The sequence below is a fragment of the Calliopsis andreniformis genome, chromosome 5 (genome assembly GCF_051401765.1).
Source record: "Calliopsis andreniformis isolate RMS-2024a chromosome 5, iyCalAndr_principal, whole genome shotgun sequence".
NCBI classification, from domain to species: domain Eukaryota; kingdom Metazoa; phylum Arthropoda; class Insecta; order Hymenoptera; family Andrenidae; genus Calliopsis; species Calliopsis andreniformis.
Genome location: NC_135066.1, coordinates 2,933,907 through 2,954,657, shown reverse-complemented (window position 1 = coordinate 2,954,657; position 20,751 = coordinate 2,933,907). Strand labels below are relative to the sequence as shown.

The following is a 20,751-nucleotide window of genomic DNA, read 5'->3' as shown; positions in this document are numbered from 1 at the left end:
AAGATCTAAGAAGGCTGCGCAATACTCAACTTTATAACAACTGATGAAATTATAAATGTAATTTTCCTGCCCGTCATGTTTCGATACACGTTCTCATACAGTTGTTATATTGCTGATATATTGTAAATTGTATAATTGATTATAATAAAATAGTTGTACATAGCAATTGTTTTATTTATAGTAAATGCAGTAAGCTGACTAGTAAATTTTACAAATCACAGGTAGGAAGGGAGTGTTGTATAGACAACACAGAGGTATTAACAATTTTCTTTTTTTATGTACATTTACTAAGTTTAGCATCCCAAATAATAATTTTGCTATTATTTCGATTCAATGATTCTCTCATAATCAAGTATTCTCTAATCTCTTCTTTTATTTTTTTCTGTTTAAACCGAATCATTGGATGTACTGCTGCTGAAAATACTGATACAAAAGAACCTTTGATTGTGTCAAGACGATTTACAAAGTTTTATAAGCAGCTATGCCCTTGAAACAATTAACTTACTGCATAAAGATAAAAAGCAAAGTTCTACCTATATCTTCCTTGCATTTTTCAACCACACATTGCGTTACAATACAATAAATAACTCACATCACAAAAATACATCAGCACAGATTTTTTCGCTTATCAGATTGTGAACATTTAAGTACAATAATAATACGAAATAATTTCATAGTTGCAATACAATATTAAAAGTCATACAAATGTTTATGCCTTCCTTGGATTTATTTTTGAACATAATAGACAACCTTAAAATATAATCTCTTTTTCCTAATATATTCTATTTGTCATTATTTTATTATGAAATTAGGAAATATCCGAATCTAACATTGTAAAATTATTTCTTCTTGAGATTCTTTCACTAAAATAAGAGTTTGTGCAATTTTACATGATTTACGTTTTTGGTACTCAAATTGTTTCTTTTCAAATCAAAGTTTCCAAGATATAAAAAATACATCAGTAAAGAAAAGATATGTTTATAAAATAATGGCAGTATGTATTTTATACTTGCTAATCTTAATTTAAAACATAAAGCTTGTTTTTATCTATAAATGGACGCGAACTGATATGCTCATGTTACATAAATATGAAACCAGATATGAATATAATTTCGAGCAGTAGAACGTAATGTGTGATACACATATGTAAAGATAATACTATATAAATTAAACACGATAATTACTTTCACTAACAATGATAAATACTTATAGGAAATAAATACTTTATCTGATGAATCCTTAGAAATAAAAAATTCACTATATTAGAAATAAAATCCTTAACAATGAAACAAATAACTTTACTGAACTTATTATTTTTATCGACTTGTAAGATAAAAGTAAGAAAGAAGAAAAAATGTAATATGATAAAACGAAGCATATTAGCTACTATACTTTTAACTCTATTCGTTGTATAGTCCCTTTACAATAATATATTCAATTTCGAAACAAAAATTACTAATATCATATTGAACTGATCTCAGCAAGTCAGATTATGAATATAATAATGCAGTAACAATATTCTCTTTGTGCTTATTAAAGAATAATGTTAGGGCCTTTGTTTTCATTTATTTCATGTGAGATCAACTCACTGCGATAACATGTATAATATATCAAATAGCCACGGTGCAACATACTATGCTTAACTTATGCTTCATGTCGTCATATGCACTTGTATCACAGTGAATGAATTGAATTTATGTTAACCAACTCTTCAGATCTGATCTGGTAACACATGTGTTACAAAGCATGTAAAATGCGAATGAAATATATTCTTTGGAACTATAAGCTGCAAATCCTTGTATTAAATATTGACGGCTTTATTTGGATGGATACGACCTATGTAAACTTCATTTTAATGGATTGGTACCTGCCAACCACATCGACAAACATTTTCCATTTTTTATCAGCAACCACTTTTACAACTCAATGTACTTAACATCATTGTGTATGTTACTGAAACACGATTTAAATCATTGTGCGAGCAGATGTACCGTTATCACTATACAAACTACTTTTTTTTATCTTATACTGACTCCTGTTCGAATTCATCAAACGTTCTGTTTAATTATTGCACTTCAAAAATTGATCTCGCAAAAATTCTGCTACTGTGTGTTCACATTAATTAAATTCGTTGAATTCTGTGTAAATTGTTAGCTAAATCTTAGGTCTAACTACTGTATTCTTCATGGACGAATTCAACTTTTCGAACAAAATGCTGTAATAATTCTATGCCTTTACCTTTAATTTGACTAGAAGAGGAAAGGCATTCAATTGAACTTTGTATAAATAAAAGTATTTGCTTTAACTAAATTAAATTATAGTTTAAATAGGAACATGTTAAGTAAAACTATAAAAACCGTACTTATTAATATTAAGATGCTTCTGAAATTTCTGACAACAAAACGTATGTAGTAAATAATAAAAAATGAAACAATCAATTAATGCGACTAAAACTATACACATCTCAATAAACTTCTCGGTAAACGAAGCTTTCTTTTACTTTTATAAAGTTGAAAAATGTTTCACAATACCACTAAACTTGACATGGTATTTTGTTTCAAGATGTAACTATTAATAGCCCCTTAAATAGGCCGACAATATGTCTTCGTTAAAATTGAATAATTGATTAAGACCCTTATCCTTTATCCTACAATGTTTCAATCTTAATTGGCCACCTGTTTAATATGATAGAACTCACGCAACCTAAATCCAAGACTTCATTTTCTTTAGTTTAAAATATTCCTATCTAGCTTTGACGAATGTTTAATATTCAAAACTAGGTTTTTTAGATACAATTATAGTCGTAAGAACACGAATTCGACTGTAGATACTAAGAGAAAAACTTCTTTAAGAAGGCTTGAGATATTAATTCATTAATAGTATTGACAATAATGAATTCTCCTAGCTTAATAAATAAGCAAATATTAGTAAAGCGCTCTGAAAGCGTACCCAAAATATTCTGTGTTACGATTTTCTTTTCCTGTGCTATATTTACGATGGGAAATGTTAATATCGTGTATATGTGTGGATGATTGTCCACTTGTACTTGGGAAGTCCTATAGCAGCTGTACTTGATATTTTAACAACAACAAATGCAGCTATGACGGATATTCACACATTATATATCTATGTACGCGGAGCTTTTGTAGGCCTAGTAATCGATTGGTTACATTTACATTGTTCACTGGTAGCAGCATTAGAATACACGCGTGACGTAATATGAGGCAGAGAGCCCAATAAATTAGGACCTGGTAGACTACCTGCGAAACCGCTCCTTCCCAAGAAACTATGGGCACACTTGTACAGTCTCGTTTGTAGAATGAGTATATCATCCAAGTCTTGTTCACTGTTCGGTAAATAAATTGCATGCGTGAAAGTATTCTACAGAAATATAATCACGATATTAGACATGTGCCTACCTTGCAGCAGCCAAGAACTTCTGAAAAAGTCGATTAGGGACAGTACGAGGACGATCCACTGTATCCGCATATAAATCCGTTTCTCGGTTGTACAGATGTAAAAAGTCTGACAGTTGTTTAGCGGTGATGGCAGCTCGATCTTTGTCGCTCAATTTACTGCTCGGTAGCTGAATGAAAAATTACAAAATTAAAAATGTGGGGCCTTCAGAGGGTACACTTTATTTAACTTACTGTGAAGAAGAAGGGGGTTCTTAAATTACTAGCTGACTGCTGAAGAAATTTCATTACGAGGTCGCAACATGCTGGATCCGCGTTGGACTGGGATATTTTACGCAGTACATGTCCTAAATATAGGCCGAAGGCTTTCCTAGCTTCTCCAGGACTAAGAAGAATATTAATAATCATACAATAAATATATTTCTTCGAATTGGTAATCTTGTGTTATAAAATAAAGGGACCAACCTAAGTTTATTTCCATCCTGCATAGACTGGACCACTTGAGTCTTATACTTGTGTTTATCTGTATCCATATTTTCTTTACTATCCCCGCGATCCAAACTCTGTTTGTGCCCTTTCACTAAAGCTCTCTCATATCGTTCATACCTAGAGAGCCTGTCCAGGGTAACTTCAGGAATGATGAAACCAGTAGTTCGACTGGCTGCTGGAAACAATTGTTCATGTAACATCAAATTATAATTCGTGTTAACGTGTTGCGGGACTCTGCCTGGCCCTAAGGGATCCGAAACTACTGGAATCCCTGTTGTTGGATCTGTAAATTAAAAAAAAATGCCAGATAATCGAAGGAGTATTTTACAATAATGATAAATAGATAAAAAGTAGTCTCAGTCACCTAAATATTGCGAATACATCTCCCAAGATTTTGGACTAGGAAATATACGAACAAATCCTCCCCTGCGCTCGAATTGCGCTTTCGCAGACGCTACTATACGTTGCTGCTCAAGGCTTAAACCTGTTTTATTGATATTACTTTTGCTCACATTCTTCTTTCTCTGTGACAATGTTTCAGCCGAGTGTACTCTTCTACACTAAAAGTAGCGAAATGCTGACTTGTGTGATTGTGTATATTTGCTCAACGATGTGTTCGTGACGAGAAACTTACACTAGCTACTTTTTTGGTAGAGGCAGCTGTGGATCGATTGAGATTCGTAGTTTGAGGCCGTAACATGGGATCAATTGCTGGAATACCAACAAGTGTAAGTAGATCTGCTATTAACGCCGATTTCAGTCTAACATCCAGCGGTGAATCGCATCCCAGCGATGGGGTTAAGTTGACTTCCAGTAACCAGGGTTTCAATGTGTCATCAATAAGGATATCAAAGCCGAATAATTCTAAACAGACGTACTTTGTCAAAATAAGAACTTCCTATCTCTCCAATTTAATTTGTCTACTAAGGCTCTCGATTATAACCAAGAAATTACCGAAACAAGTCTCCGGATGCTTGACAAACTGCTTGATACCACTGACAATACCAGAAGCAGTTGCAAGAATCGATTTTATTATAATATCTTCTACACGTTGCATCAATAATTCTGTATCTTGTCCCATCGAACGTAAATGTCGAAGCAATGCTGACAGTGTCCATTTATGACCCACATCCTCCGCGTCTGGATCCTCGCTTCTGCAGGACAATTAAAAATAAATGAGACAATGAGCAAAAAATGGAGTCTATGCGAAAGTGACTTTGCTTACTTCACGTAATCCACGTGGAATTTGTTGATACTATAATTACACAGGTGCATACAAGGATTCCACACGTACTGATTACCACCGTCGTACTTGACCGTGGCAAATCTTACTAGACCCTCTTCGTATAGGTAGATTAACAGAGGATCGTAATTCGTCACGGCGACGTATAATCGTAGATCACATTTATGCCCATCGACCAGAAGGGGATTATTTATATATTGGGCCACGATCACCGATTCATCCGTCAGGATCTTTTCTGGCTGGAAGTATAAAAGGTAGTATTTAAAATAGCTGCTCGCATGAAGTTACAGAGGTGCCTGGTAATACTAACAATTTCTATCTGTAAGTACCATTTTTTTTATTTTCTTAATATGCACGATTTAAAATTTTTGAATTTTCAAATTTTCAAATTTTCGAATTTTCGAATTTTTGAATTTTTGAATTTTCAAATATTCAAATTTTCAAATTTTCAAATATTCAAATTTATAATGTGTCGAATTTTCAAAATTTAACTATGAGCAAACACCTCTGTTCAAACGAAGGACAATGTTAAATCGCGTGAAATACAAAATTAGACAAGTGTGCAGCAATAGCTAAACATATACTTTGCGAATTTCCCAGTAAGAGTTACTTTTACAAACTAGAGCTTCTTTTAGGTCTGTATTAGAACGCAGAGCAGCTACAACACTCTGGACTTCGCACTATAAGCGGGAACGGTCACGATTTACAGACGATGCGTGAAGAGAAGCATGCTTGGGTGCAACCCACGTTATCTAAACTCATACCTAGAAATTATTATGCTCACACTGTTAACGATATAAATGCCACGTCCGCGGGAACTGGCTTTGGGTTTGACAATCCAGGGCCCGCGATACCTGAAATGCGCTGTGAGCAATTCCCTCGATTCGCTGGGCAGCAGGAAGGTCTGGGGTATGAAGTCCAAGTTTCTTAGCCCTTTACTGCGTTGCATCGCTTCGATGTTCTTGTACAAGCGGTCCTTTCGCGTGATTTCATACGACCTACGATCGAAAAACAAAATCTCAGACCTTGAACACGTGCGAATTAAAATTCAATGAGTTGCACTGCTGAATATAACTGCAGTATAATTAAAATACCTTGGAAAATGATTCACTTTTTGGTGAGGCATCAGATTGCGTAGGATGTCAGGCTTTGGGTGGTTCCCCATCCAAAGAATGTTAAAATCTGTCTCGTTCATGGGAACCTGAAGAGAAACGGTACCATGTTATTCAATTGTTAAGCTTATTTCTTTCTCCCTATTCCTAGGGTGTTCGTGGTTCGCGTGAACAACGCAATTCGAAATTTCTATGCTCCATGGCAGCTGGTCGTAAACAGGCTGGCGTGGATTTACCGGAACGTGGAAGCGATTTTAATATTCTCGCCGCATTGACATTCGCCGTGTATCGCCTTCATCGACCTTGTGGTCACTTTTCGTCGGAACAATACGTATATTTGCGCGAACGGACTGCTAATCACCAAAGCGGACACCTTTGTGTGATAAGAACGAACCGCGCGCTGAGCACAATGCTCGGTGTCCTTTTCTTCTATTGTTCTCCGCAGAAGAGATTAGGATACACATCCTCTTTAGTTCTAATCACAAAGTCGCAAGAATAGCTTTAACTCGTAAGTCGGGAAAAACAAAGAACAGTTTTCTTACGTATCAGGATAAACTATCTACTATTTTTAAAGTATTATATTCTTAGACATCTATAGAGGAGAGGAGCGATTTCTCTTACATTATTAACACTTTCATTGAAAAATAAGATAATATATTGTCTCAAGAAGCTTGTAATATGCAAGTCAGAAGTGTTATTTCTTCCTCTCGGTACACAAGCTCACAAAAGTACTCGAACACTGAATCATCAATTTTTGAGTAATTGTACATAAACTTCTTAGAGTCATTTTAAAGAGCGAATCCTCTACTTACACACCCCTAAGTTAAATTTCTATGGAAATGATTCCACACTAGGAAGCAGATAGAAAACAAAAGATAGTTTTTCTCTAAAAAATTGTTAAAATTTAAATAGCTTCAGTTTCCTCACAAAGTTTTTTTTCGCGATTGAAATCACCATGAATTTGAAGTCTGAAGTCTCGCATTTACAGAATCTTCATAAAAGTTAATGTGGGATTTTTTCTTGCTTAAGATACTCTATATACTGTGCCTAAGAATTCCTCGGTATTTTAATACGGTAATTCAAGGCTCATACAGTCCTTTTATCGTCTAGTCTACGTGCACGCGATACTTGTGCTCCCTTTGTGAGCGCACATAATCGCAACTTTTCGTTACGGTACTCGCTGTAACGAGATTTAAAGCGCGCGCCGCGACGGGCTTAATTAATGAGTCGAGTTTAATTAAGACCGTACAATCGACCGGAATGTAGGACGAAGCGACGTTAACGATATAATTATAATTAAAAGGGGGGAATTAGAGGCCCCATGGTAGCAGTAATTAGATCATAATTCGAGAAAATAACGTTACAAAATATAGAGCGCCGCTTGGAACGTTGTATGCTCGAAAAAATTTCCATGTACGAGCATTTCCTTTGACTCGTCTGATCTTGAAAATGTGAGTTACAGGAAAAGCTGGAAAAACGTCGCAAACAAGAGAGCCATTAACCCTGGGAAGGAAATTCACTACGTTCGTCACGTGGAAGTGAACGTGTGAAACGGTAACGTTTTTACGAACTGTGTATAAATCTGTGTAAATATATCGTACTATAGTGAGTCACATGATAATTCTTTAATTAATTCAAGCGTTCTAATTGAATCGACATCAGTAATAATTAAAATCCTGTATAAGTCCAGCAACTTGGAATGATCGCCACACGATCATCGAAGATGCCCTTCTGATCAAGGAATTCGAATTAGTCACGGGAACTTCTTCCCTCTTATGCTATTCCTAGAAACAGACAATTAACTGCAATTGTAGTACATAACTCGTCCAGATTGAAATAAAGTCTGAGATTTCATGCAAATTGCCTTGTATCTCTGTGTTAATCGATGGCGACGTAAATCCGGATAGCTTGTGACGTAGAAGTCTAATTATATCAGTTCGAGATTCTCTGTTTTTGCTCCAAAACTTCTGTGCAACTTCAGTTGATGCATATGAATCTTTAGTGTCAGTTTTCTGACCAGGAGGAAGCAGTCTTATGTACAGGGTGTCCTAAAAGGCTCGTCTAAAATCGATCCAAGTCCTCGAGCTTCAGTTTTCCAGAAGATACTTGGGCCTTCAAAGCTTCTAGGCTATTTGCATACTGCAAGGAGTCTTTTCATCCTCGTATGGCGACCTAAACTCGACGATTGAGCACGATGAACCGTTCATGTGATCCATAGTGAATGTAGATCATATCAATTGACTCCGATGAAGATCGACTTGATCGTAATTCGATACCAGCTCGGTGACAATCCGTCCCTACTCTCGAAACTTAATAGAGTTTGACGCAATCGATGCTTCCATGGAATCATCGTCCCATGAGCTTTTATTGATTGAGGGGAAGAAAAGGACGACACTGATTGGCCGCAAAAAATGTTATAATAGTTGAGAGTAATGTGCTAGTAACCAGTTGCGACTATACTACTGCGTCAATCACTATGCAGAGGGATCACAGTACTCTGATAACAATCGTGGGAGGCAATGGATCAATGACACCAGATTGAATCTACTCTGCTTTTAATAGATGACACAGGTCGAGTGGATCTAATCGCCAAACACTTAGTCGAATTAAGTTTCTTTCTTGAACCGAACTCCTTTTATTTTCTAGGGGAGTAAACGTTCATGACTACGCAAGTTCAATCTCTATTCTGTGTACTTTGGTTTGAGCAGCTAGAGACTATCAATTGTAACAATAGCAATAGATAAGAAGCTTCTGGAAGCTTAGTTAGGTATTTACTAAGGGAAGAATCACGTAGCTAGGGGAAGAAATATCGAGAAGGGTCGATGATGAGTGTTTAACTTCCCCATTGGTCTACGTGACCATAGTCACGCGACTCATCGATTTCTCATTCATCGATGTAGACTCTTTGGTCCCATCATATTCTGTAATGGACTTGCTTTTGCGTCACAAACGCGTGCGTTCTGTCGCGGAAACAGGATCGTTAAGCGATCAAACGCTCTGCATGTGAAATATTTCGCAATCAGTCCCCTCTACCCTTTCATGTTCCCTTTCTTTTCCAAGAGAGGGAATGAACTCTTAAAATACACCTTTAAACTTCATTTCAACAGTCCTCAGGGTGTTGAACTCTCGATTATTAACACTTTCGGTCAGCACAAAGCACGAATAATTTTACTAAAAAAGTATCGCACTGAAGACTAGACCCTGAGGGCAAGAGGATGGTCCAGGTGATAACGATGATGCCAACAGCGAAACGACTATACCTATACAGAGGACCAGAGAGGCAGAGGACCAGTTGGGAGCATTGTACCAATAGAGGCTCATTCGCCAACAGTGGACCACTTGGATCAGCTTCTCAGGAACTGAAAATCTGAGAAGCTGTTCTCAACTGAGCACCAACAGTGCCATTCTCTCTATACCATAGTAGAAATTGCATACAATAGAATATGAATGAATATTCCCTGACCCAATGACAAAGCCAGTAGAAGTATTTCAAGCGGAAAGCACGCGTCAACCAAAAGAAGCAGTGCCAGGAAGTGAGCCTAGAATGGTACCTCTCAAGGACCATGTTCGATTCGCTTCTATCCCAACGACCCCGTCACCGTTCTCAATAACGTACAAGTCGATCGGTGTCGAGGATCGATCGGAAGGAACAGCCGCGGCGAAGCAATGCGGAAATCGAGGAGGAAATCTTAGGCAGCGGCCAGGGACGTGGTACACATTGTACGTTTTCAACGAGTCACCGCCGACGAGACAGACGTTCAGAGGGACAGGTTAGCTTTTCAGTCACGGACATTTCCGAGCGAACGCGTGACCCTCAAACCTTGTCCCACCAGAGACCACTCTCGTGTCCTCACCTGTTTCTTTACTATAATCTCTCGCGATGAAATATACCGAGCTGAAAATTACGACCGTTTTATCGCCTGTTTATGTTCCTCAAGAGTCTCGCGTCTTTCTTTCTTCCCTTCTTCTCGCGCGTTTTTAGTTTTTCCTTCTTCTGGAGTCGAGGTTAAACTGTTTTTAGGCGTCGTGTCTAGACGACGGTTTTAGAATCGTCAGCTCGATGAAGGTGGCATCAATCCTCTGTTTAGCTCAGTGGATTAATTTCTATTGAAAGAAATCCTGCATGTCTCTGTCTCTATTGCCACACTTTCCATTGATCTAGAATCAAAATACTAGAGTATCGAGTTCAGAGTAAATATGTGTGTAGAGTGTTAAATTAGTGGCTGAGAAATCAGAGCTTAAAAGCTCCCAAAAATCTCGAGGCTATAGGGCATCTCGAAACCTCGCTGGCCTGAAAAGCTCAAGTGCCATTGGATTATTTCTGGCAGGCCTGGGTTGTAGGGCATCCCAATACATCAGGGCTCAAAGGCCGAAGGAATTATTCGACTATTCTGGGATTTGGTACCAAGGTCTCGACTCCTCCGCTCTATTTCAGTCTGTTGCACAGTTCGAAGGGATTTGCGATAATTACGAATCTCCTTGCACATTTCGAGCTAAAAAGATGTTCAATTATCACAGGTCTGAGGTTGAGGTCGACTCACTGAAACTCTAATTACCGTTTCTCTGGCCATTCGCACTCCCAAGAAGAAAAAAGAGAGGAAAACAATCTCAGCGTCCCGCCTCCGTTCCCTCGAGCCTCCCAAGCCGACAGGCTTGTTATCCTTGATCGGTAACGCAATATGTGTCTCACGTAAAAGCGATGACCGTTTCTTGGACCCTTCCCCCGCCCCTCTCAAACAATTAACAGCACAGTTCACTCTTTAAACAGTTTTCGTTTAAAGCTTGAAGCAGCGTTTATCTTGTAACTCAACTTGCAAGAGCAGTCTAGCGTAGAATATAAGATTCCTCAGACTTGGACGGTTCTCAAGTTATTATTATCGCCATAATTATAATCACGTCCTCGTTAACACGTGCGCTATCTATCGACCTCTCCCTTTGATCGTTCTAATAGGCTGTGTCTCATCGTCACCTGCTATCTCGTCCATGATTTATGCATCGTATCAACTATGTACTAGTTCCTCCTCGACTCTCAGAAGCATCTTGTCCTTTCCCTCAAGATGTTTCTGATCTTTGACGTCGTTTTGTCCTTCTGTCTTGTCCTCTCTTTCAGTTCTGAGCCACCGATAAAGCCAGTTTACGGTGGTCGAGGTTCTCCTGCAATTACAGGGGATCGCAGCCGACCGATACGAGGTGAAAGCACACGTTAGCAGTGGCGTGCACCTGAAGAGACGATCGAGACGGGACCAGAGACGATGGTGCTCGTAACTTCTCGCGCCGCCTCGTTCTAATTAACGTCTTCTTAGCTGCTCGACAGTGGCGAGGACGCGAAGGATCCTCGCGCGACGTTTCCGCACGTTTCCCAGAGATCGCCGCGGCCAATTACGCCTGGCTTCGTCGTCCACTGGTCACATTTTTCTCGTGGTTCTGACGTTCGTCAGTGAGGGACTCGTTTGATACGTCACGAGGACAGTGGAATCGCGCGCAAAAAGGAGCGATACTATCACTATTCGGGTAAAATAGGATGTCTCTATTGACTGTGGCTATGATTCATCGAGAAAGACAGAATAATGTGAATTCTTCTTTTGTGAATCCCCTGATATGTAGATAAAGAGGATGAATTATGAGGCTCTAAGTGTTCTGTTAGTAGGTATTGATGTTGGAGGATTACATACTCTCAGTGGATCCCTAAAAAATGCTACGACAGATTAAATTTAAATGCTTAATGAGAGTTAGCTAACCGTTTTACTCCGTTTTAGTATCTAATTAAGGAACACATTTACCTGAAGGTTTTACCTCGAATAATTATCGTGAATTATTAATGTACGTAGCGAGTCGTTAGAAGTAGCCATAAATGGACAAATGACTGTACTTTGTAAGCTTCAGGCCAAACGTAAATATCAAAGTGAAACATTTCCGCGTAGTTAATGTTAGCATGTAAATAAAATTTTTGCAATCCATATGAGTCGCAATATCGATACTTTGTTTTTCTTAGGGCACGTTTCAAGACACGAACTGGATAAGCTACTGCTAGAGCATTTATAAATAGCGTAATCTTTAGACCAAACAGTAAATAGTAAAGAATGCTCAATGGCCCTTGCGTGAATAAGACTGATAATACGCAATTAGAGTACTTTCCAATCATTGACCATAAATCACGAAGAATTCAATAGCACTGTGGACATCTTCTTGCCATATAGAGCCATGGGAGAGTGGATCAACTTTCATCTCACTGACGGATACCGACACCCTTGAATACAGGTTGTATCCTTTTTATAAGAGCCCCAGAAATTGAATTCTACTTTCAGGTAGCTTCGAGCAACTTTCTGGAACTCTGGAAAGTAGACTCCATGTGTCACTCTCTTGGATCATACCTCAAGCTACCTCGGGCCACCTCTCACAGGCTACTATTCATGTCTCACAAGATGTCTCGCAGAATGCATTAGGAGCAATACTTTCCACAAGACTTCTCATAGGGCATGACCTATACCTCAGGGTCAGATAGTCCTGGGAAATTCCCACACTAAACAGAACCCTCATAGACCTTAGCATGTCCCCATGTCATTAAAGGAACTAGCCTCTATGTCAGTCAGAGTGTCAGAGTTTCTCATAAGCTCGCTTTTCTCAATCGATCAGAGGCGACAAACGGTTTTCCCGCGCGAGAAGAGGAAGCCAGCGCGTTTTCCACGATAAGTGGCATCGTGGCGGCGTAACGCGCGAGATATCCTGTAATCGTAAGTCGGCGCGTCGGTAAATAAATAAAGGCGAGCGTATTTTAAGGCCTCTCGAGGTTGAGGGGGAGCCGAAGCTGTCCCGCGATGGACGGGGAAGCGTGGCGCCGTGTGGTGGGCGAGCTGAAAGCCGGACGACGAGGTCGCGAGCTGCGCCGAGCGGAGTCGAGCCGATCAGACGCATACAATTTCGTGGCGGCGGCAGTCTAGCACGAGCCGCCGCTCAGGAGACACCCGTAGGAGACTTGCTTGTTTCAAGGTAGGCACCTGACGCCTTGCTGCCTCTTCTGAACATGCATCTGAGTATTCGAGCTTCTCTGCTTCTGCTCTGAATCCCTTTTACTCGATTCTGTTATTGCCTGCCTCCTTCAGAACCTCTTGTACCTTTCCTATGAACTATAACTTTTTCTTAATAACTTCAGACCTTTGACTTGCTTTAGATTCAACTGCTTGAAACTTCTGTCTTGCTGTTGCTAACTCTTCTGTGATCCTTGTTTCTTTCTGCTTCTGCGTCTTCATTGTCACACGATCCTGGGAAAAGAGAGTTGTTTGCTATAGAATTGAAACCATTATTAGAGTTTTAGGGATATTGAATTGCATGTGGTTATTGGCTTGCCTGTAGTTGGAGAAAGGAACATCTCTTCTCCCAGTGTTGTGAAGTTAATAGCCAGAATACTGCGCTTTTTTGTAACCTCTCATGTGGTCCTGGAGAGAGGGAGGTCACTCCCTTTGAAATTTGGTGGACGGTTGGAACGTGAATGCTTCTTGGATTCTCTCTTGGTAGATACTTCTTTTCTTTGCTCCCTTTGCGTTGAGTAGCTATTCAAGCCTTTGATTATGCTTCACCGTAACCTTGCACGTGATCTTGGGAAAGGGACGTGACTCCACGTCAATTGGAGCGACGATTGAAACCTAATTGCAACTGATCATCGACGCCACTTTCCTTGCCTCTAATTAGACACCTGATCTCTTCAGGATCTATCTGAAAGCGGTTTTCTTAATAGGTAGTACGTTGACTGTGGTTTCCACGTGATTTTAGAGAGAGAGACTCTTCTGTGATATATGAGACACGAATAGGGATTTGATTATTCATCTTCTGATCTAGCTCCTAATTGGAGAAACCTGATTCCTTCCTCTTCAAATAGTTATTTAAAAGTTCTTGTTAATTCCGTGATCTTGCATTTGGATCTCGCCTTCGGATCATCTGTGTGATTACAATCGATGCTCTTTGACTCTGAATGAGGTGTTTATGTCTACCTTTGACCTCATGTCATCTGATACTCCATAGAGGTCACCTCATATTTTCAATTCACTTCAATTCGCTCTTTAAGACTTTCGAAGGATACCTTATCATTTTAAATACTTTTACCATTCAGTGAAACACCTGCTACCTTAAAAGTAGTAAACAACTTAGACTCGTTCCTCATTAAAATTCATGTACAAGAATTAAACTCCAGTCTCAAGTTTCATTCAATAAATTCTACGAATCAGATGCCCATGTTTATGACAGTCTGTACATACATAAAACAAAAGCAGCCTTTAAAATCCATCGTCCATGTCCGAAAGAGTTAAAGTCTTGTTTGGATCATCGAATTCCCGTTGACGTATCGACACGTGGACAGCATACAGTCGATCTGCCTTGAACCGCAAGCATGCAAAATAATCGGAGAGGACCAAGCCAAATCTTGCACACAAAGGAAGTGTCAAGGTCCTCGATGAATCTTCCGCTTCATACTGTGCAAGTGTCTTCTGATGCCTCAGAGAATGGAGAATGTTGATCCAAGAGAACAGAGAAGCAAGAAACTTGAAAAATGGGAGAACCATCCAAAAGTTTTCAACGAATCCTCTACTTCGTCAACTGCAAACGTCTTCCAATGATTTCGAGGGACGTAGAAACGTACGCCGCGTCAACTGTCACTCGTTTTAAATACCGTTACTAGAAAGTAGCAGACGTCGATTGCTCGAATGAACGAAATAAAATTTTCAAAAAATGGTCCAGTGAAAGTGTCGCAGCAGTGTATGTTCGGGATTCGTTGTGTTTGCCTTTACGTAACCGAACGTGTGAACGACTCCTCGGTCGGCTGAGCGGCTTTGCAATATTTCTGCCCGAATTTTCGGCGTGTCACGTGCGCGCGTCTCGAATTTCTACGCTTGGGTCGAGGAAACTTTCTGCCGTGAATTCCATCAACCCTCGACACTTTAACGCTGGGTTCAAGTTTCAGCAGCGAGGGTCTCAAAATCTCATTAACTGACCACTGTTAATGGTCCTTGAAGATTCCTGTAGGAGACCTTTAGCCAGGCTGTTTCAGAGCCACGCTAATGAGCATTGAAATCCGCTAATTAACATTGAAATATTCATCTGCTTGTTGTACGGATTAGCAATTTTTACTTAAAAGCTTTCCAGTGCTGCTCAAAAACAATTAAGTCAAAAGTTTCACGATATCAGTTAAAAAACATAAATATATCTCACAACTGCTTTTGACTACGCACTTGTGACCCTGACAGGGTTAAGAAAAACCTCGGAGGGAAAAAAAGAGATAAGATAACTGAGCTACAGACTCTTAGAAAATTCAAGTTCGCGTAACCCTGACGCAGTACATGTCACAAGATCTCCAATAGACCAAAAATCTCTGAAGCATGTGGTTCCCCTACTACTAGCTTCCTCCTCGCGAGAGTTTACGTAACTCGTAGAAAAATATTTATTCCATAAATTCATCGTCGCGTCCTCTCTGATCTCGTTCACGTGCGCAGATGGCTATCTCGCGGCTCGTGCGAAATTGCATTACGAGGCGTTAGTTAATTGACGAGAGCCCGTTCTCTCTCTCTCTGTCCAAGCGTTTTCGCAATTGCGGCGTGCCTCGATGCCACCTTTCTGTCGCTCTCTCGCAATAGACGCTACGTGAACGACTAGTGACACGCATTCGCGCTTGAAACGCAGGGAAATAGAAATCGGCATAAATAGACGGGCGACGCGCGAGGCGATAAAGAAAAACGCGGCTAGGATAAAGCACGTTTTCCCGCTGGCTAGGCTCGACCGTGGAAATCGCTCGAATTATCGTCGGTCTATTTATACCGTCTCGTAGGCAGCCAACGTGTGCGCCTACCTCAAGTTTCAGCCCGAGATGGAATAGAGGTGAAAGATTGACAAAGATATCGACCAAGGATTCGATATATCATTGCCTACGATTTAGTCAATTACGGGACTTTTACGCAATCAACGCGGAATTACGCGTGTTGCGTTAGGTAATCAATTAGCATTCCTTCGGTTATCGAAAGAGAAGAGGAAAAGTCGGGTCTCTCGGTTGTAAGAAATCTGTTTTAACCCTTGAGGATGCAGAGTTTTCATCTATACTGCCCAATTGTGGAGAATACGTAGTTGGGCAGTACAGTTTCTTATTAACACATTCGAGACTGATGACCTATCCCCTGACCTAGGGGACCTTCTCATCGACTGAACGTACACTTGAGTCATTTTTATACTTAGAAGACTGTTGTCGGTTTCTGAGGTCAGTTTTGGCAAAATACACTGATTTCAAATGTGTTAAGTTGGTTAAAGATTCAAACATTGGAGTCTATGTAGCGTATTGACATCGTCCTCAAAAGAGTGATTTCATTTACTCGCGACGAGTGTAATTTGCAAAAGAACCGAAGACAATGCATTGCGTCGCGTGAGACACGTTTTGAGTACGTCTCCTTACACCTCGTTTTCTTGATTGATATATCGTGACACATAGAATGACGGAGAGCCAAGCACGTGCGCCTTGCACTTAAACACCTTGTCCCAAGCAATTTGATAGGCTTTAATGAATATTGATTCTTTTTTTTTTTGTCAAGTGTTGATTGTTTTCAATAATTGAGAAGTCAGATTATAATAATATCGTGCAACCAGGAAATTGATTAGCATGCTCACGCGATGTTCAGTTTGTTTTGATGAATACCAAAGCGTATTTTTTGTTCTTCCAATGAGTATTCTAGAATATAGCGGAATCTTGATCAGTGTTTAAAACTTGTAATTATTTCTCGTAAGTACTATGTTTTGGATCGAGAAATTACGTTTTATTGTTCGATTTACAATTCAACAAGCTTTGATGTAGTACTGTGTTGTTTGAAAATTATTAGACTTTGAAGAGTTCCGTTTCAATATATACTAATACATTAGCTTAAGATTGATAGTTTAAGATTGATTTATGTTTCAATATTCTAAAAAGTCGCTTCCCCAATTGTGTCTTTTTTTCAAAAATAAATAAGGAACAGCTGCTACAGAGGCGAAAATAGCCAAGGCATAAATTTGCATTTCAATTTAAATGCCAAGGTATCCGTTTTGTCGCTTCTCGTTAAACATCGAATATAATACTTGCCACACGTGTGTCTTTAATGAGTTTTAGTTATGTTCTGTGATTACGGATTTTAAAATAACTTTGTAAGTCTCCATTCCCAATAAATTCTTTTCAATTTCATAGCAATGAGACGATAAATTAATGCGAAGGACTCGGCGCATCAGTGTCTTCTCTTTGCCAATTGAATAACTTTGCGAGAAGCGCTACTTCAGCTATTTCTAAGATTGATAGTCAAGTAACTTCGAAATTTAAATTTGAATCTACTAGTTACAAACAAAAACAACAGTTTGAAGTGAAGTTAACTACTTTTAGTCTTTTACGAAATAATGAAACAAATTTCAAAAACACTTCCATCATTTTTTTAAAGAATTTCGGAACTAACACGGAGACGCACAAATTTTCTTTTGGATTTTTTAAATCTAGAATGGTAATTTTTTAACGCAATGATAAAGCAGTCGGAAAAAAGCGTCGGCGCGTACTGTCGCGCGAAAGTTTATGCGCATAGCAGCAACAATTCTTCAATGCTAATTGGTGCACAGGAAAGTTGTTTACATGGCTTCTTCCAATTAATATTCTCCCGATAACCCTTAGAAAATTTCATAGATAATCCCGATAAACTCAGATAAAGACTTTACGTTAAGACTATTTCCGTACTCAGACGTAGTTAACCTCAAAGTCCTCGTATTATTATTATTTTAATTTTTGACCACGTATACGTAATTCCTAACATGCATGATGCTTAACACTAATATCCTTTTTTCAACATACAACTTTTTACAACTTTTTCCTGATCAAGATACTCTCTGATGAATATGAAAAATTTCCTGAAGCAAATATATTCATTCTTCCTCTGTCCTAAGCCTTCAAATATTTCCTCATTAATCAATTTTTTTCCTACAAATGGAGTTCATGTTAACAGCTTTTTATTAACTTTTTAGCAAACATTAAAGTTATTATCACCTCATTATTATTATTAATTGTATATTAACAAACATATTAAATGTTACAGTGAATGAACAAGAGAAGATGCCTGGCCACCGTCAGCCTAATTCCCTGCAGGGGCTTAGTTTGGGACGTGTGTGTCAGCAGCTCGACGGGACGTGCCGAAGGCTGCAGGTACTCTCACAAGAATCATCCGCTGCACAAGTTTTGGCATATGCGAAGCAGACTATCAGGCCTTACTATATAAATGCTCTGCCAGCGCGTTTGCGAACGCGAATTATCGAGGAGACATCAAAAATGCTATATGGGCCTGCATCAGATGGATCAACTTTAATTTCTGGACCAGCTCCTTTGTATTTATTGGCCCTCCTTCTTGGCCACGATATAAAGCAGTTAAAAGTGAATCTTTGTTGCTACTATGGCTGTAGTCATCAGACATCACTATTAAAACTGCTGGCATCAGAAGGAATTGGACTAGAGTCTTTGGAGCTAGCTCGTTCAGCTTTGCTGAGACTAGATTGCAAATTGCTCAGGTCTGCTCTTCTGAATATGAAAAATCTGATAAGTCTGACACTTCGCAACATTGCCAGCGATGCAGTGCTTCAAGTAGTGGGAAAAGCTTGTCCAAAGCTTGTGCTTTTGGATGTTGCTTGTTCCAGACAAGTTACGGATGTAGGAATGAAGCAATTACTGTTGCAAGTAGAACTCAGAGACAAAATACCTCACGCCACTATGCAAGAGCCAACTAGTTGGTCACGTATAAAAACACTGCTCTCAAAGTTGAAGATAAAGAATTCCAAGTCAGAAAAGAAAGAGAAACAAGGAGTACTATTGGAGTATTGTGAAAGTAGAAACTTTCTCTGTGATACACTCAGAGTACTTAATGTTGCCAATACTGGGGTGACCAGTGCAGGAGTACTTCTGGCTTTGGTGCATGTTTCACGACTGGAATCCTTGGCAGACTACAGTCATATGGGAAGAGTGGTAGAGATTATGAACAAAGGACTCATTGGGTTCAAAACACCTTTTAGTCTGACCCAAGCAAGAAGTTGCAGAACTACACCAGTTCGATTAGAACTTCTGGCACAGGCATGCCCAAAAGTGGAAAAATTACATATATCTGAACCTCATCACCCTCCTGAAGCTTTGAGACTATTTCCCTATGTTACTTCCCTGAGTATACATAGTATACCACCACAGAGAGAATGGTTGGAAGGTTTCTACGATTATCTCCGCACAAACGGTCACAATCTGCGTGAACTGAATCTCAGAATAACTCAGAATGAAAATCCTGTACAAGTGGATTTGAAAGAAATATTCAGTAGCTGTTCTAATCTCAGAACATTCACGAATGACGGTTCGAACATAGTTTGGACGGAAGGAGTAGACCCTCCTCCACTAAAATATTTAAAGAAGATACAGTTGGGTCGCATAGTGAGTGCTGTTGCTATCACAAAAATTCTTTTATTAGCGCCGGAGTTAACAGCACTGCATGTTCATAGCTGCTTTGATCTCACAAATGAACACTTAGAGAAGTTGTTGAGTGTATCGACCAAACAAAAAAATCCAAGAAAGTCTGATAAGTGTGAAAATAGTTTAATACAAAATTTAACGTGTTTCTACATATACGAGGCCAGTAAAGTGTCGGCTACTACTGTTCTTAATATGTTCAAATACTGCAAAAGATTACGAAAAATCGGCAATTTAGCAAACTGGGGTTTAGATTGTGAAGGTGTAAGAATGTTAAGAACGACGCTCACACGCGCAAATTTGGACGTGGATCTGTGTCCAGGAGCACATTGGTTCTGGAGTAATTGTATCCAGTAACAGATTTTATAAACATTCTACTACAGTTAGAAGCAGCTATTCAAATGTTTAGTCCACGACACAATCGGCTGCTATTTAATTTGAATCTGTTATACTTGAATAGACTGTAAAATTGTCAGTATTAAAAATCATCTTAATAAATGTAAGAGAATTTGTATTTGGAAACGCGCAAACTAATACTTGATACACATTAAGGGTATACGAATTTAATATAATTAGCAACAGTGATCGGTCATCTTATCATCCTATAAAAAATTATTTTTCGTTTTCTCGATTTTATAAATTCAGAACGAAATAATTTGTATAATTATATATTTTGTTATTATTAATGCTGAAATGATATGCAATAATATACTAAATATAGCATAAAAAGAAAAAAAATAAATCACTATGCCATGTTATAATAACATATCTTACAGTAATACTGTTCTAACAAATAAATCAAAATATATAATATCAAATATAAGATTTAAATGCTATGTGATCTTTTATACTATAAAATGTTAATGTTTAAACAGAAATTCAATATTTTGGCAAAAATACAATGCCAATAATGTTGGTATCTCTTCTTTCTTTTTTTTCGAGTATAAATTATACTATTATTTCGTAATAGCATTAGTAAGTACTTAAAAACTTGGAAGAAAAAAATTAGTTTGT

The 20,751-nt window shown here is 38.7% G+C and overlaps 2 protein-coding genes across 3 annotated transcripts in view; one reads left to right on the top strand and one right to left on the bottom strand.

Annotated features, from left to right (window-relative positions):
* Window positions 1-2,005: 2,005 nt before the first annotated feature.
* Window positions 2,006-20,751, bottom strand: part of Ttll5 (Tubulin tyrosine ligase-like 5) — a 35,782-nt gene continuing 17,036 nt past the window's right edge. For both annotated transcript variants that reach the window (XM_076378210.1, XM_076378211.1), the window contains exons 5-14: window positions 6,243-6,349; window positions 5,933-6,146; window positions 5,131-5,387; window positions 4,860-5,059; window positions 4,540-4,769; window positions 4,270-4,465; window positions 3,882-4,188; window positions 3,651-3,801; window positions 3,420-3,586; window positions 2,006-3,346 (exon numbers count right to left, since the gene is read on the bottom strand). In XM_076378210.1, the coding sequence (XP_076234325.1) occupies window positions 3,127-3,346; window positions 3,420-3,586; window positions 3,651-3,801; window positions 3,882-4,188; window positions 4,270-4,465; window positions 4,540-4,769; window positions 4,860-5,059; window positions 5,131-5,387; window positions 5,933-6,146; window positions 6,243-6,349 (2,049 nt within the window). In that variant the 3' untranslated portion in view covers window positions 2,006-3,126. The remainder of the gene's footprint in view (window positions 3,347-3,419; window positions 3,587-3,650; window positions 3,802-3,881; window positions 4,189-4,269; window positions 4,466-4,539; window positions 4,770-4,859; window positions 5,060-5,130; window positions 5,388-5,932; window positions 6,147-6,242; window positions 6,350-20,751) is intronic.
* Window positions 13,107-20,512, top strand: LOC143179148 (uncharacterized). Its single transcript, XM_076378212.1, has 2 exons — window positions 13,107-13,247; window positions 18,335-20,512. The coding sequence occupies exon 2, from the start codon at window positions 18,352-18,354 to the stop codon at window positions 20,092-20,094; it is 1,743 nt and encodes a 580-aa protein (XP_076234327.1). The 5' UTR covers window positions 13,107-13,247; window positions 18,335-18,351; the 3' UTR covers window positions 20,095-20,512.